Consider the following 17,400-nt stretch of genomic DNA (forward strand, 5'->3'; position numbering starts at 1 on the left):
GCAAGCGGCTGATCTTGTACTTCAGAATGAGTTGGGAGAGCTTCTTGAAGATCGTATGCAGCCCATGGGATTGAAGACAGATTGGGAGGATGCTGTCGATGCGGTCTCTATACTGACAAAGAGGCGGAGATGGAAGACTCGCTTGCAGAACGGAATGTAAACACCATCAGCAATGTCTTCTCCTACCACGACCTCTCCTACTTCTCCTATTGTACCATCCACTACTTTTCCTATTTCTCATCCTATGTCTTTGTCTACTTCTATGCCTATGCCTATGCCTATACCTATTCTTGCTGTGGTTGTCAGACCATCTGCAAAACCGACTATCAAAGATATGGTGGAAGAAATTTCAAAGAACTTAAAGGACCTTCAAATTAAGATGACTAGAATGGAGCAGCAGCCACTTAGTCTAGCTCCAAGTTCAGCCCTAACGTCTTCTACTCCTACAAATTCTTCGAGGAATGATCGTGTTCGCCGTTGCATGTGGTGTGATAGTCTAGAGTAGAAGGGCTATCAAGATTTTGAAGAGGCGAAAAGGCTAAAGTTAGTAGTCTGGAAGGACAATATGATATGTTTTGGCGATACAAAGCAGTCGATTAAACCAAAATTTGGTAAAGGTGGTATGAAGAAATAGTTGGAGGAGCCTCTTTTGCACTCTTCTTATGTGATGCGAGAGGTGGCAAGAGAAGCTGTTGACTATGGTCTTCAGTTGGAGCAGTTGCCGAAGGACAAATCTCCTTTATGGTCCTCTGCATTGCACACAGAGAAGAAGGGAAAAGCTTCATCATCTAAACTTTCAGCCATAGGTGATGTGATCAGAAAAGGGATTGGATGGAATGATCGAGTTTATGTCTTTTCCATCTATGCTTATATGGCGAAATCTCAAGGATTTGAAGCACTTGTTGAAGAGAAGTGAAAAAAAAGACAATGATCAGCCTAAAGGATCGAAGAGGGTATCTAGGAGGAGTGATGCAGTTCTTCAGCCTTCTTCTTCAGGACCGGAGCAGAGTATGACTGATGTTCAGAAGCCGAAAGTATAAGAAGATCAGAAAGCCCAAAAGACAAAGGATCCAAGGCAAAAAAAGCAACCTGGATTCAAGTTGCTTTCCAACATTGAGACAACTACGGACTTGAAAAAGGTACTTGAGGATCGGATTCTTAACTATAAAATTGAATCTACTCTTAGAGAAGTCTTGGGGATTGCCAAAAGATAATTTCATGATGTTATCATCGACATCATTAAAATAAAACAATAGGTTATTGAAGAGCTGACACAGGGTATGATCCATTGAGAGTATTTAGCTATTGCCGAGGCTATTCTCTATGGGTTGCGGATTGAGGAGATTGATTTTGATGAGGAGATTATTGAGGAGTCTACAAATGGAGCCCGTACAGTATGTTGAGAGTAAAGATGCACCTAGATTGGTGCCTTGTAGCTATTTTTCTAGTAGCCGTTGGGTACGGAGAGTGTAGTCAAGCTTGGTGAGACAAAGACTTCCCGTGTTGCTCTTTTGGATCATGGCTTCGAGATCAATGTCATAGTGCAAGGTTTATATGATACTGGTAGATGGCCAGTTGATGTGGATCATGGTTGGCGCATGCGTGCGGTCAACAACACTACAGGAGATTTGTATGATGCTTGGCAACTTGAAGATTTCTATTGGAGATGTGGGTGAGTCTTATCATTTCTTTGTATAGAACTCTTGTTCTTATCCTATTATCTTGGGGTAGCCATTTATTATTGAGTCTCGGATGGAGACTAAGGTTTTGGATGATGGGTCTGCCTATGCTCGGATCCAAAGCAAGGATGGAAAGAGGGTTGTCCAGTTCATGACAATTTGTGTCAACTATTAGCGGAATAAGGATTCTTTGAGGGATTCCCCTCTTCTAGCAAAAGAGCCGAATTTTTGTTAGGTACCATTGTCTTGCGAGACCATAGTGGTACCAGCCGGGGAAAGCTCTTGCCTCCTGGCAGTGGCAATTTTTCCTCATGTGTTTATGGTGTATCCACTGAAAGTACTTTGTGTTTTCAGCATATTTCTAATATGCCTAGAGCTGCTAGGTAGTATGTGAAAAGAAAAGAAAAAGAATTGAAACTTGCAAGTGTTTTACAGGAAGAAGATAGGGTAGATGGTCTCTATTATGGACTTTCATGCTTGAATACTATGGAAGATCTTTCAACATTGCTGAAAACTAATAATCAAGAGTTGCCATTCTCTGGTGATGTATTGCGAAATTGCTGATTTCATACTTCAAAAGAATTTGGGTGCTGAGGATTCTATGCAAAAAGTATTCTTTGCTGAAATATTTCAGCAAAAAGAGTTGGATGCTTCTATTTATACATAGCAAAAATTGTGTTTACTAGGGTATTTACAACAAGGGCTCAAATTTACAAGTTGTAGCAATGAAACCAGAGTTCAGACAAAATATAAGACAGTTGACAAGAAGGTTAGACCACTTGCAAGACCGCTTTCTTTGGACAGTGATGAGATGATTATGAGAGCTGCTATGCAACCTCCTTTACGAGATTCTGTCGGCATTGGTTACGCATTTTTAGCTGAGACACTGAAAGAGATGAAGATTGGTGGGACTGAAGATTTTCTACTTCCAGAAGAGGTGAGATGTTTTGAAGAGATGTTGTGCAGACATGGGAAAGCTTTTTCTTTTTTCCCACATGAGATTGGATGCGTTGATCCTAGGGTTGTGACACCTATAGTTATTTTTACTATCCCGCATGTCCCTTGTTTCTGTCTTTTACATTTTATTCTTTCCATGCCTTCAATTCTTCTGCAACAAGTTATTGCAGAGTCATTAAGCTCAGCTGCGACAGCGTCGGCGTTGCCCTGGGGAGGCGGTTGCACAGTTTACATCGTTATCGAGGCATCTTGGAACTTCATCCTCCTCCCCATACTCATCATGGACGAAAGTCCACATAGAAATCTATGTATCATAGACTGCCTTCATCATTTTAAAAAAATCCCCTACATGAGGTATTAATGCTCATTTGCATTAACAAGAGTATAATTTCGTTCTTGGCACCTGTTGTAACACCATCGCCATTTTCTTCTACTACGCTTCCCACGCCGGGACCTTCTCATTTGCCATGTTACAAAGAAGAGTTCGTCAAAGAAGTTAGTGAATGGAGCATGAACGGCTATGGCTCCATGAACAGCCTCATTCTAGTGAGATCAGACATGAAAAGTGATTACTCAACGTGGCGAGACAGCCTCATCCTCGCATGCGCAATTTGTGCAACAATTAGAGCACAGGCTTGAGCCATTTTGAGATGGCGTATCCCTCTGTTGTTTTTCATGCATTCACGGCGGCATCCACAGGCTGTAGCAAAATTCAAAGCACAAGTGCATATGTGGCCCCGCCACAGCTAAACCTAATAACAACACAGGAGCACTCATGGCAAGCTTTGAAAATGTAATACTAAAAAACATGAAAAATAGAAAAGCTAAGGCATAAAAGCCTTAAGATTTTTTAGAAAAGCTAAAAGCATATCAATGCATGAGTTTCTTGGAAAACTATAAGAGGGTGCTCTTAGGGAGATTGGATCATCATCACAAGTGTGAAAGGCTTGAGGTTGAGAGTGAATCCCTCGGCTTCTTCGAAGACCGTCATTAAATTTCGGAGTGAAAGCTTGAGGATGAGCTTTAAGCCCCTCGCCTACATCGAAGATACCATCATCGCGAGTCGCTATGAAGGTTGGCTTGAGATAAGCTTAAAGCTTCTCGCCTACTTTTGAAGATCATCATCGAGTTTCATGAAGTGGCTTGCGAGTCGAGCTATGAGTTCCTTGCCCTCTTTGAAATTCTCAACATAATTTCTACGAGTGGCTTGAGTTCGAGCTTGGTGCTCCTCGCCTTCCTTGAAGATCTTTCCATAAAACTTGACATTCCACCTTCTTCTCTTCTCTCTCAATTCGAGATTTCGCCCTTGTCTTTCTCGAGATTTTTTTGATCATATTCAAGAATCTTTTGATCTTGTATCTTGTCTATCAAAGAATTTGTTTTCTCATTCATCTTGAAACTAAAATTCTTTTGGTTAAGTATTTTACGTTGAATTCTCCCATTGCAAAGCGTCCCTGTGGCGAGCAACTTTCACAAACCCCTCACGTGATTCTCGTTCGTGAACTCCTCACGCGATTCCCGTATGACATCTGGTAAACCTGATGTGAAAGTGTTGCTTTTGATCATCAAGATGGGAGACTCTTCGAATAATCCACCCACTTCATCCACTGCTTTTTCCTTTTCGATTGATGAGATGAAGACTTAATTACAAACTCTTTCTTCAGCCATTATGATGCAGAATCAACAGATGCAGTTATCTATGCAGTAGCAACAACAATTACATCAGCAAGCAATTGGATCAACAATGAATGTTGCATCAAGAACAAGAGCAGATGCTCAGTGCGATCGGCGCCATCAGATGATCAAAGAAATGGGAGCTTTTGGTGTGTTAATGGCGGTGATGTTGAAGCCGCAAATGATGTTGATAATGCCATACGATGGGTCAAAAAGTAGAAAAAGAGGAAGTCGGCTCATCTGCAGCAGGAGGCCAATTGTCGAGGATTTATGTAGGCGCCTACGAGAGACGAAGCGCTTCCTTGTCAAAGCGGTTGTCAAGAGGCTAGGCATGGACACCATGCAGAACCTCGTAACCGAGGTAGAGGTAAAAGAGAGACACGGTGGCCAGCTGACCAGTGAGTATCACGATAAGGCCGGCAGCATTACTGTCTGATCGCGTCGATGCCGCACTCTTGAGGGAGTCCTTTGGAATGTGCTCAAGTCTCGCTCGCCCCAGGACTACAAGGTTGTCATGGCCATTGAGAAAACCCTCAAGAAGCAGTAATTATTATCCAAGAGGAAGCTGGATGCTGACGATATTATTCATAGCAGCCCCACGGGATTAGAATACATCAAAGGAGCCCCCCCCACCCCCCTCGTGATGAATACAAAAGGCGAAGGAAAAATAGAGGGCTTTCATAGCCACTGTGAAGCCAATCAAGAGTGAGGCCTTCTATATGTTGAATCATAAGATGGCGAACTGATTCGGCGAAGAAAGCATGTGGACGAGAAAAGCGGGAAACGATAAGTTTAATAGCTTTAAGACTATTAAAGTAAAAAGGCTTTTGATTTGGCGCATTAACGTCTTAGGCTGTATTGAAAGCAAAAAGCAAACGTAACGTGAATACTTGAAAAAACTATATAAGAGAGGGGTAAGTGGTGAAAAGGAGGGGGACCCTACTTTCTTGAATTCATATATATCAACTTGAAGGGAGAGAGGCTAGAGGGCGAGGGATTCGGCTAGAGGTCGAGCTTGAATTCCTCGCCCTCTTCGTCGAAGATCTTGCCAATAAGTTCGAGAGAAGGGCCATCAACCAAGTGTGTAAGGCATAATCCACAATCTAGTTGTCCATCCACATTGGAAGCCATTGAACTTGAGGAGTAAGAACCTACGGACGAAGAAGACAAAAATGACATTGACATCAACTCAATTAACTATGATATCAATGGCCAAATAATAGAGCATATATTGTCATCGAGTAATCTAGAAGTAGTAGAATTGATACGGAGTCGATACCCTAAAGAGAGTCCCCCCTCAAGATTCAGCTGTAAGTGGTGTGGTGGCCAAATATGATGGTAGATCACTATCGGGCTAGTTAGGTGAACGGGGGTTGTGATAGCTGCGACGACCAGGCGACAGGACACAAGTTTCTTGTGCTACCATTTGGTTTCACAAACACTTCCACAACCTTTAATAGAATGATGGAAAGTATCCTTAGAGCACAACAGAAGTTTACACGTATCTTCTTTGATGATATTTTGGTTTAATCTAAAAGATGAAGAAGAGTATGCGACACTTGAACATAGGGTTTTAAGAACTCTGTAAACACAAACTTTATGTGAATGGAAAAGTGATTGAATTTTTTTGAGAAGAGATTCACTACTTGGGCTATATTCTATTCAAAGATGGGATTCATATGGATCTAGAAAAGATCAAGGCTATTGTAGAATGGCTAGAATTGTCTTGCGTTAATGAAAATTGAAGTTTCTTGGGATTATGCTCTTATTACAAGATATTCATTAAATGATTTGCAGTAGTTGCTAGACCATTGTATGATTTGACCAAGAAAGCAATGGCATTTCGGTGGACCAAACTAGAGAAGGAAGCTTTTGAAGCTCCAAAGTTCTATATCAGCAAAGGACTTATTTTGATTATACTTAATTTGTCAAACCTTTCCTTTTTGGGATGTGATGCTTCAAGAGATTGCATTGGACTTCCCATGAGCTTGGGCTTCTTAATAAGAGTTGCAGACATGCCTAGAAGAGTTTACAATAGTTTAAGGGCTGTTTCAGCTAGATAACATCATATTCGGAGTGTTTCATTAGTGGAGATAGCTTTGATGGCTGTCTAGACAGCGCAACATTTGATTTCTTTAATTTTCTCACGATGGAAGTGTGAACTTTCTCTTATTCTCTAGCCTATTTACATGCTCCCTAAGAAATTCCCAATAAAATCAACCATTGGAGGTGAAAATTTTGACTAATATGTGTTATAAGCTCTAATTTACAGCAAAACATAGGGTTTGATAGCTACCTTTGATGCGTGCTTAGAATTGAAGGCCTAAGACTTGAATTCTAGTGGTTGAAATTAAAGAATTTCAGGGAGATTCAAGAGGTCAGCTACCCAATTTCAATTTGGAGCTAAATTTGTCTTGCAAGAAGTAGGGTGAAGGTCAATTCCCCAAGCAAACCAAGGGGCAAATTAGTTCGAAGGCTTTTTGGTCATTAATGATAGCAAGTTATACTTGGATTAGTGGAGGAGACTAGTGAATCTTAGTTGTACTCCATCCATGTGTAATAGAAGATAAAGAAATACTGACAAGGTGCGTCAATTTTGGGGCCAACAGACTATGTATTGTCCAAGATTTAAGTGGTAAAGTGTACATTTCAATTTATGTGAATTGTTTACTTGTTGTAATCATTGTTAAATTAGGTTATTACCACCCTATTTGAGGAGGAAGGTTGGTTTCATGGTTTTGTTGCCGGGACACCATCAAATCCCTTGACTTGGTGGGCCCAAGGCACTTGGTTAAAGGTCAGAGGTTTTGCTCTAGTGCTGAAATTGTGTTTAGCTAAGCATTTATAGCAATTATGTCATCTTATAGTGAGAGGGAGAGGGATCAAGCAATGATGATGCATCTCATTCTGAAAATGGACATAATGAAGGGGAAAATGCAATGCCTAATCTTGGAACAAGATTACAACAATGGATAACAAGGAGAAAATGTGGCCGTTGACCAAGAAGCGGGTCCTTCAAGGCCACAAGGTGCTAATGACTAGCAGGATGAAGAATATGATGACCAGCTCAAGACTTAGTTGAAGGCAACAATTGACATCTTTGTTCAATTGGCCAAAGATCCATAGTTTGAGATATTTTTGAATTTTCCCAAAAAGGACAGCGAGGACAAGAAAAAGACATCCTCTTCCAAGGCCTTTGGGTAGCAAGAAGCTCCCAAAGGACAGCCACTGCAGCCAAAAGAGGCACCCAAGGTTGGGAATGAGCAAAAGTAGATGGTACCAGTTGGATTGAATACCCAAATGCAAGGCCATCTTGGTAGTGCCAATCCAATGGGTTTTGGACAGCCGGGCATGTATGCAATGATGGGGCAACCATGATATTTTGGTGGTGGCACTATTTTTCATGCTATGGTGGGTCAAGGATCGCATATGGAAATGTATGGCACAACTCCTTATGGTATGCAACAATCTATGCATGGTGTGCAAGGCCCAATGTATTCAGATATGGTTGGTAATATTCATAACCCCATGTATGGTAGCATTAGCATGATGCCTGGGTCACAAAGTGGTATGTTTGGTACTGTATTTGCCGCATTAGGTGCGTATGGGACTCAAGGAATGAGTGCTGGTCATGCAAATGCTTCTTTTGGTGTTGGTCATGATGCAAGTATAGCAATGCACCCTTTTTGTAGAAGCTAGTGTATGACAACTTGATTCCCAAAGGCTCAGCAAAAGACTATGATGAGGGTGGTAAAGGGGTGAAGTTTGAGTCCTTCAGTAGTGCACAAGAGATGTGTGTCCCAAAGGAGGTGATTGAGTAATAGATGGCCCAAAAGTCGCAAAGGTGTAGGATGGTTCACTAGGTGAGGACATATTGGCAAATTGTGTGGCACTCGGGAGATGGGAGAGTGGGATGGGGGTTAAAGCGCATGGGTGGGATACGTATGTACTACGCAGGGGTCCCCATGGATGGTTGGATTGGGGGATGAACCCCCGCCACCAATGCACCTTCGCGACTTGGCTGTGCAAAAGCAAAGGACCTAAAGGGATAGGATGTGCTTATGTTTGAAGATCTCCCAGTGTGGTGTGTGGTTGGACAAGTGGAGTCTGAAAGGGAAAAGTGAACGATTATGCAGTGGAAGAAGGGGGAGGGAAGGTGGAATCTGAAATGAATTTGTGGATGAAGTGGTTGGAAATCCAAATGATTAGATTCCTGTTGATCATTAGATGGATGGAATTGAAATGAAGAATGAGATGATTCACTAACTTCAAATTGACCTTGAGAAGAAAAAATTGAAGGAAGAAAGATGAAGGAAAACTTATAGCTTGTGGTAACAACTTTTTCATTTCCTCACCTTGTATTGTGTTCATGATATCTATTTTTTTCAAGACTGATGAACCAATATTTGCTTTGAAAAGTTACTTAATCATATGAGTCACCCAAATCTTGCCCAAAGGAGGAAGTATTTGCAAAAGATTGAGAAGTAAATGGCTGCGTACTTGGCTTTGGGGTAGATGACACGTGGCAATTTGGGCGCTGATGCAGATAGCAAAAGTGCAGGTCCTTTGCTGCTATTTTTGGTAGGCAACTGCAGCAAATCACCAAACACAGCCCTAGACAGCAGTGTAGGAGAGCGAACATAGTAAATGAGTAGTGGAAATTAGGCTGAGAAATGTTGTCAACAGCAGCAGAGGGCTGAATAGCAGGCACCTGATGAGGGATAACAGTGGGCAGCAGCTCTGGTTGAGATATCCTACGTGAACGGGGCGTGGACAACAGAGATATGGATAAAAATGTCCTGCAGTCTGCCAAGCTTAGATAACATACAACCAAGAGGATTGCACAATCTCTCTCCAAAGCTGCAATGGCTCCCTTTCTCCAGGGCCAAAATTTGCAAGCAGATGTGTGTATATGCCCATGTAAAAAGGAGTTGACAAAGAAAGATCAGTCGTATTATCATACTTTCTGAATGAAGCTCGATGTTGTACTTACTATCAGTGCATCGAAGTGTTTCTCAGCTGGCAGAAAAGAGGTTGCTGAACTGTCAAAGAAGTTCGGTCTACTGCATTTCACAAATGCCTTAATGACTGTATGATTGCTTTATCTCTGGCCTTACCTAATTTGAAGCTTTTCTCTGTGGCTTTTCTTCATTTACACCACCACTTGTATTTCTTTACCATCTCGTAGGCGATGTCCAAAATTGTTAGCAGTCTGCTTGTCTGACTATTTGTAGGCACTTTAATGTTTTTTCACACCCCAGGATGGTGAACCCTCCACTGTGCAGCATCACTGCTTTATTCACTAGCAACAGGCGCTTTCACTTGTCACTACCATTGCTGGGCTGTTTAGACCTGTTGTAGGTTGAGTTTGTTCTGGTATGATAATGTGTGATAATTGATTACACCTTTAAAAGGTGGAGTTGGCCTTCACGATTATATCTGTATATCAGAGCTAGTGATGGAGAGTGAGCTTTCTTCAGTTTGTTTTCAGAGTGATAAACTACCTGGTTAAACTACAAGCTCCCTTAGTCTATATGTCATTTGTTAAATGCTCAATATTTACCCTGACAAATATGATTGTATTGACTATAAGGAGGCCCAAGGAAGGTTTTTAATACAGTAATTATCTTTCAAAAAACTGCATGGTAACAGAGGAAAATATCTGTAGTAGAAGATATAAAAGCTTGATGAAATCCAGCAATTCCAAAGAATTGATAATTGACAAGTTATTGTTCCACAGGTTCTCTGTACTAGAAGCTATGGTTCTAAATAGCATTAATTGGTTTTACAGTTCTTGCGTGAAAGAATGTGTGGAAACAGGATGCATTCAATTCCTCTGCTTTCCTGCATGTAAAGAGGCGAGAGATGTTGGGACTCAAAATGCTAGTGGTTTGTTGGAACTGAAATTACATGTTTTTAGATGGAGAATGTGGGATTGTCTGGGTGAGTGTGATTACCAATGCATGATGCATCGGGAAACTGAGAGGCGTTCTGAAGGTCAGTTTCCGGTGCAATATCATGGAAAATGGCCTTTTCAGCGAATATTGAGTCTGCAGGTTTGTCCTTCATTACTTGGGTCTCAGTTTTGGAAGTCTAGAATGACAAGTTTTACCCTTATTTACTTTTATTTTATGTAAATTCTTGAAGTTAAAGTTGTGCTAGACGTGTGTAACAAGGCTGCAAAAGGGAGCTTTTAATAACTTGATTGTGGAGAGATTTTGAAGGCTAGCTCATGCGCTTGTAGCATGACAACAACACTGATTGTTTATCGCATATATAACGATGATTTATCATGGCTGTTAGTGTGAGAGTGGGCAATGGAAGAAGGAACACACACACACACACACACACACACACACACACACACACAGAGTAGATAATGAAGGAAGAAATACTGCATTGACTGAAATGTATGCTGAATACAAAGATGTGGACTGATCAGTCTTTGCATGCAGCCCAGAGCGTCAGTGAGAGCACTAGATCAGGCTGAAACAAGTGGCAGCACCAATGTTGGAGAGGAACGGGAGCAAGGTGTGCTGTAACCTGTAGAAGAGAGTGAGAAGAAGAATGATTGGGGGCAGCTGTATATAGCTCCATCTCCCCAAAGCTGGCTGACCTGCTGGCGGCCAGCAAAACTGGCTGATTGGGCCCCAAAAATGGACCAACCTGCACAAAAACGCCCTAAAAGGGCTACTGGCCACCCGAGAAGGAAATGCAGCCAAACACACATGCTAAATAAACTAACAGAGCTCATTTGTCTCTTGCTAGACTCTGATAGGAGCTCACAACCAGGAGATGACAGACTAACATGCTAAATAGGGCAGGCTAACACCCCCTCTTAGATTCTGGGAGGGTTTGAAGACCTAACAATCTCATGTGATGAAGCAAAGAAGCCTTGGGCAGAGGCTTCGTGAAGAGATTAGCCGCATTGTCTTCTATGGGACAGTAGGCTAGCGCTAGCTCTGAATCCATGATCCGCTCTCAAACATAGTGGCACTGAACCTCAATGTGCTTTGTGCGAGCATGAAATACTGGGTTCTTAGCCAAAGCAAGGGCACTCTGGTTGTCCACATGAAGCTTCGTAGGTCTTGTCTGTGGAAAGCCAATCTTCGCCAAAATATGACGGAGCCAAACTGCCTCCATAGCTGTTGAACATAAAGCTTGATACTCTGCCTCTATAGAAGAAAGGGCCACAATAGGCTGCTTCTTGTTGCTTTAAGAGATAGCTCCCGAGCCAAGGGAGAAGGTATGACGTGTAGTGGATCATCTCGAATCAACATTACCTTCCCAATCCGAGTCACTCCATCTAGAAAGAGTGATCCCCTCTCCATACATGATCCCGTAGGATTGAGTCCCCTGCAAATACCAAAGAACATGTAAGGCTACTCGCCAGTGATCTTATGTAGGAGTTGTCACGAAAGAAGACAACAAAGCCACCACAAAAGAAATATCAGACTGAGTGTGGATAAGTCAGATAAGAGAGCCAACAAGGCACATGTAACGGGTAGCATATGAAAGGGGAACTCCATCCGCCATAATCTTGGACTTGGGTTCCATGGGACAAGGAATAGGTCGACACTCGGCCATACGAAACTCCGAAAGAAGCTCGGAGATGTACCTGTGTATTGGGAAATAAAAATGCCCTGTGCCATTTGATAAATCTCCAATCCAAGAAAGAAGAGAAGGATCCCAAGATCCATCATGTCAAACTCTTGCCGCAAAATAGCCCGAGTGTGATCCACCTCCTAAGTGTCGCTCCGTGTAATGATAAAATCATCAACATACAAAATCACCAAAACACATTGGCGACCCTCAACCTTGAAGTATAGGTTGGGGTCATGATTAGAGCGATGGAAACCACTCTGCACAAAGAAGCGGTCAATTCTCTGGTACCAAGCTCGAGGAGCTTGCTTCAGTCGTAAAGGGCCTTCCGCAATCTGTAGAATCTGTAGACACGGTCTTGCTTCCCCTGCACAAGAAAATTGGGAGGTTGTGAAACATAGATCTCCTCTGCAAGGATACCATTCAAGAAGGTTGACTTGACGTTCATCTGATAAACAGGCCAGTGGTGGTGGGCTACAAGAGCCAAAGTAACCCGAATAGTAGACATTCGAGCCATAGGTGCAAAAGTCTCAAAATAGTCCAAACCTACACTCTATGCAAAACCCTTGGCAATAAGCCTAGCTTTGTGCTTGTCCAAGGAACCATTTGAAAGGTACTTGGTCTGATAGACCCACTTCACACCAATCACCTTCTGCTGCTCGCGACGCGGTACAAGCTCCCAAGTTTGATCCTGCATAGCATGTCTCCAAACATCCTGTGCAAGAGCCTTCTCAATTGTAGAAGGCTCGGAATCTTGAAGAATCTGTGACATAAGAGCATAGTTCACACACAGTGAAGTATCCCACTGGGCTTGTAATCGGGCCGATCTGCATGGGCTGGTAGGAGGAGGAAAGCGAGTGACACTTGAATCTTGCATAAGCTTCTTGTAGCACCGAGGAATCGGGATAGACTCCTCTTGCTGTGAGGGAGACCGAGTAGCCTCCGGAACTTGCAAAGCACCTGCATGTGTAAGGGACTCCCCCTCACCAAGGGAAGGTAGATCCTCCTCATCTAAAGAAGGCTCTCCCTTTGTCGGCTGAGTGTCCCTAGAAGACTCCTGAAGGGAGATGGAAGGGGTAGAAAAACTTGATGAAGAAGTAGTCGTGTTTGCCAAAGATGAAAGGGAAGCCGGAATAGAGGGTAGAGAAGGAGGAGGGGGAGGAGCCGAAGACGACGAAGGGGTGGTAAGAGGCAATGTCACGAGGACATGAAAATTTGATACTTTGCTTATGTTTAATTGACATTTGATTAAAGGATTAATCAAATGTGCAATTAAAAGATACACATGTGAGGTGCAAGCTACTTTTTCACAGTTGAAGGCCGAAGGACCCTGTGAAAAAGATGGGTGCCAAAGACAAAAGTTGTAACAAGTTACACTTGTTAGATTCAAGGTGAATTTTGGTGTCAGTTTGCCCCTAGGACCATTAATTGGCCATTAAGTGTCAGTGGTGACACTAGGGACTAGGCATTAATTAATGGATTAATGCTTGTCCAAGGGTCAATTAATGCATGGGACCACTTTGGGTTGGAAATGGCCTAGCCAATTAATTTTTGGATGGGCAAGGTCAATTTTCTAGGCATGGATTAAGGGCTGAATTAATTTTCAGAATTAATTAATTTTGAAAATTAATTAAATGACTGGAAATTGCTGAAAATGGATTAAGAAAGCTGCCACTTGGCAAAACTTTCCCATGCAAGTGGGGGAAAGGCTAAATAGGGCTGAAGGGAGAGGGAAATCTCGTTTTTTCATTTTGGAGCCGTGGGAAAGAGGTATTGGATTGTGGTTGCCAGCTTTTGGGGCCATTTCCCAGCCATTGGAGACCATTTTGGTGATGGAGATTGCATATTCTTGACCTTGGGAAGCTGGCAATTGCTGCTGATGCACTTTGTCCTGAAGATCACAGTCTCTGATGCTCCTATTGTTGTTGGTGCATCCGTTTGGGGGCTGGTACAGCAGGGCAGCAACTGATTTTGATCAGTTCTTCGCGACAAATCTCAGAATTTTCTCTCTCTACAGCATTCTCTCATCTCCTTCAGTTTATGCTCAGCCATTCTCAGCCATTCTCAGCCATTCGAAGGCTACACCAAATTTGGTGGGCTGATCTGTAATTTCTGCAGTAAACCCTCATTTACAGCAGAAATTAGGGTTTAGCTTACCTTGGGATTCGTGCCAGAGATTAAAGGCTCAAGGGATTGAAATCAGCAGCTGATAATTGAAGATTATCAAGGGATTTCAGGAGCCAGCCCATCCCGAATTGATTTGGGGCAGCATTTGGCTAGCCAAGGGTCAAATTGGAGAAGAAGTCCTGGGTGAATCAAGGGGCAAATGACTCAAAAGGCTTGTTGGTCATTTATGACAGCAAGAGCAATTGGTTAGCAGGAGGAGATTGAAGAATCTCGAGTTGTACTCCTTCTAATTGAATGAAAGCTAAAGAAATACCGCAAGGGGCATTAATTTTGGGGCCAACAGGGTGCTTACTGTCCAAGAATGTTATGGTAAAGTGTGTATTTCATTTTATGTGCATTTATTTATTGCTGTAATTAACTCTTAAATCAGGTTATCACCACCCATTCCAAGAAGGAAGGCTGGTTTCAGGCAACTTGGAAGGAAGAAGAGGAACAGAAGGCTGGGGAGGGTCAGTCGATGACGAAGTATCACCTATAAGAGAACCATCAATCGGATCCTTGGAAGCCACAGTCTCATCGAAGATCACATCCCTGCTCACCTTAATCTTTCGTGTCGTCTGGTCATAGAGCCGATATCCCTTCGTGGTCATGCTATAGCCCACAAAGATAAGCTTCCTCGACTTCGAGTCGAGCTTCGCGTCTTCCTCTTCTTATTGTCCACATGGACAAATGCATCACATTTGAAGATGCAAAAATGAGACACGGAAGGCTTTGTCCTAAAGAAAGCCTCATAGGGAATCATGTCTTGTAGTGCCAAAGTCGGAGAGTGGTTGCGGATGTGAATCATAGTAGCCACCACCTCACCCAAAGGGATGTAAAGAAATACCCTAACACAGAAACATAAACAAAAACCGTACGACAAAGCACAGACTGATAAAAGAACATAGTTAGGGTTAGGGTAACTCAGAGACAATGAACACAGTGAATGAATGAAGTGATATGACTACTCAATATACGATGCTCATATAGCTCACAGCCTTGGCTCATTAGACTATGGACAATTAGCTTGACTAATGTTTACATGAAAAGGCAAAGGACAACCAAGAGTGAATGAATATTGTACCTCGAACTCCTGTATCTCAAGGATCAGGGAAGGGGTAATGAGCTGGAGAGTATGTCATATTTTGAACGGATCCCAAATCGTAGCAAGGCAGCCTTTGGATGTCGAACACTAGCAAACGCAGTAGTGAGAAGTTGAATCTAATGCAGACAGTAGTGAGGAGAGAGAAAGACTCAAAACGTAGGCAGTAGGTGAGAGAAATACTAAAAACGCAGGCAAGACAGCTTGTAGGAGAGAGAAAAACTAAAAATGCAGGTTGCAGGAGAGAGAAAGACTAAAAACGCAAGCAGGATAGCCTGCAGGAGAGAGAAAACTGCCAAACGCGGGCAGAACAGCTTGGCGACAGCCTATAGTGTTGGCGATTGCTAGAGGATAGGGAAAACTGCCAGTCGATACCTGCAGTAGTTGGGTGATAGCTTGCAAGAAGCAAACGCAGGGATGTGATGATGTGGCAAGCTGTACGGCAGCAGATCTGCACAAGAACAACAGTCGTTTGGCTAGAATCAGCTCCCAACTGCGTGAAGAGGGCTAGAAATCAGGTGCCAACTGATAGAGACAGCAATGGACAGCTTCGGCTGAGATGTCCTCCGCGAACGGGGTGTGGGCAGTAAGCTGTGCTGTTGAAACACCTGAAATTTGCAAAAAAGAGATTGAGGGCTGAATGGAGGGCATCATACGTATTTATAGAAAATTTGGGCTCTCCCTAGTGGGTTTGTGCTTATGAGACATAGAAACTCTCTAGGATCGCGTTTCTTTTAAATAAACAAGGTTTCTTCATTAATTAAGCATGATTTGGGGTTGTTTAAGTAAAGCTAATGCATTTTTAGCTCAACACCCCCTCTCAGGCCTGACAATGGTGCCATGAGAATAGAGGCCAGTCAAGCCCTTTCTTGGTTTAACTTTTACCCCAAGGTGTCCCACCCCAAAGCAGCCAGAGCATCAGACAAAGGGTGCGCGTCAGCTGCCCAGTGGCCTACTAAGACTACAGAGGTGATGGTTATCTTATCGAGGGAGCCCAAGTGATCACCCCAGAGAGGACAGGGCATCGGACAAAGGGTGCACGTTGGATGCCCAGTGGCCTACCAAGTCCTATAAAGGCGGATGGAATCAGCTATGGACTTTTTTTTTGTTTTGTTTTTCTTTTCTTTTGGGAGGGCTTTTTAGGTTTGATAGATTAAGCATTAAGTGAGGGTTTCAAATCAGTTTTCGTCCTATTGAGTATTCGTGCCTCAAATGGGAGAGTGATAAGGGATGGTCAAGACCCAAGACCTCACAAAACAAGCATCCTATCTCTACCATTATTGGGTGTCGGTGACAAAGAAAATGGCTAAGGTGTGTGTATAGCAAATATGTCAAGCAAGCAAGACAAGCATAGCAAGCAAGCAAGCTGGAAACGAGTGCCTTGGAGACTGGCATGTGCAATGCCACGAATATGGTGGATCCTAGAGTTGACCACTCCAAACAACCGAAAGGGATAAATACGCACAGATGCATTGTTTACATGAACAGAATGCCAATGCATGGGGTAATGCAAAGGGAGATGCAAGATATCATGCTCATGTAATATGCTATGCAATGGTGCCACTGGGACAGTGCCCTTGCAGGGGAATTGTTCACTTGTCCAAGTGCCCTTTTACAATCATGTCATCTTGACAGTGCGGATGAAGTTACAAATGTCCATAATACAATACAAAAGAATAAATGAATGTAATGTCTAAAAAAAAACTGTAAGCATAATCACTGTCACTATCAAGAGTAGAAGCCACCCCCTCTCAAACTAGAAGGGGAAGCAAGAGGGAAGCACCCTCTCCCCGTCAAGTTGAAGAAGTAGGGGAGGGTGTACTCAAGCCAATCCTGGGTAGTAGGTATTAAAGAATCGGCTGGTTGACTGCTTTGGTCAAGATATCTGCAAAATTATTTGATGATGGCACAAACTCTAGGCGAATAGTGCCTAGCTTAACCTGCTCTCTGGAAAAGTGGAAGTGAACTCCCACATGCCGTGTCCGTGGTTTGATGATTGGATTGCCTTGCCCACAAGGGCAATGGCACTCTGGTTGTTGCAGTATATAACTATGGGAGAGTCACATGGAAAGTGAAGCACTACTAGTAAACTCCTTAGATAGATGGCCTCGGTGGTGCCATCGAAGAGAGCCGGATACTCAGCCTTAGCCGTGGAAGCTGCCACCGTCTCCTGTTTACGGCTGGACCAAGAAATGGGAGCCGTGCCAAAGGTAAAGAGGT

At 43.0% G+C, this 17,400-nt stretch overlaps 1 protein-coding gene across 2 annotated transcripts in view; it reads left to right on the forward strand.

Annotated features, from left to right (window-relative positions):
* The window catches only part of LOC148026101 (uncharacterized), a 55,926-nt gene that overhangs the window by 10,618 nt on the left and 27,908 nt on the right, over positions 1–17,400 (forward strand). The window contains exon 2 of one of the 2 annotated variants that reach the window (XM_087693353.1): positions 10,231–10,366. In XM_087693353.1, the coding sequence (XP_087549479.1) occupies positions 10,231–10,366 (136 nt within the window). Of the gene's footprint in view, positions 1–10,101; positions 10,367–17,400 lie in introns of both variants that reach the window. The other variant, XM_087693352.1, reaches the window with a different exon arrangement.

This window comes from Lygodium microphyllum, chromosome 14 (genome assembly GCF_053477565.2).
Source record: "Lygodium microphyllum isolate KBCC chromosome 14, Lygodium_microphyllum_v1.1.10, whole genome shotgun sequence".
Classification (NCBI taxonomy): domain Eukaryota; kingdom Viridiplantae; phylum Streptophyta; class Polypodiopsida; order Schizaeales; family Lygodiaceae; genus Lygodium; species Lygodium microphyllum.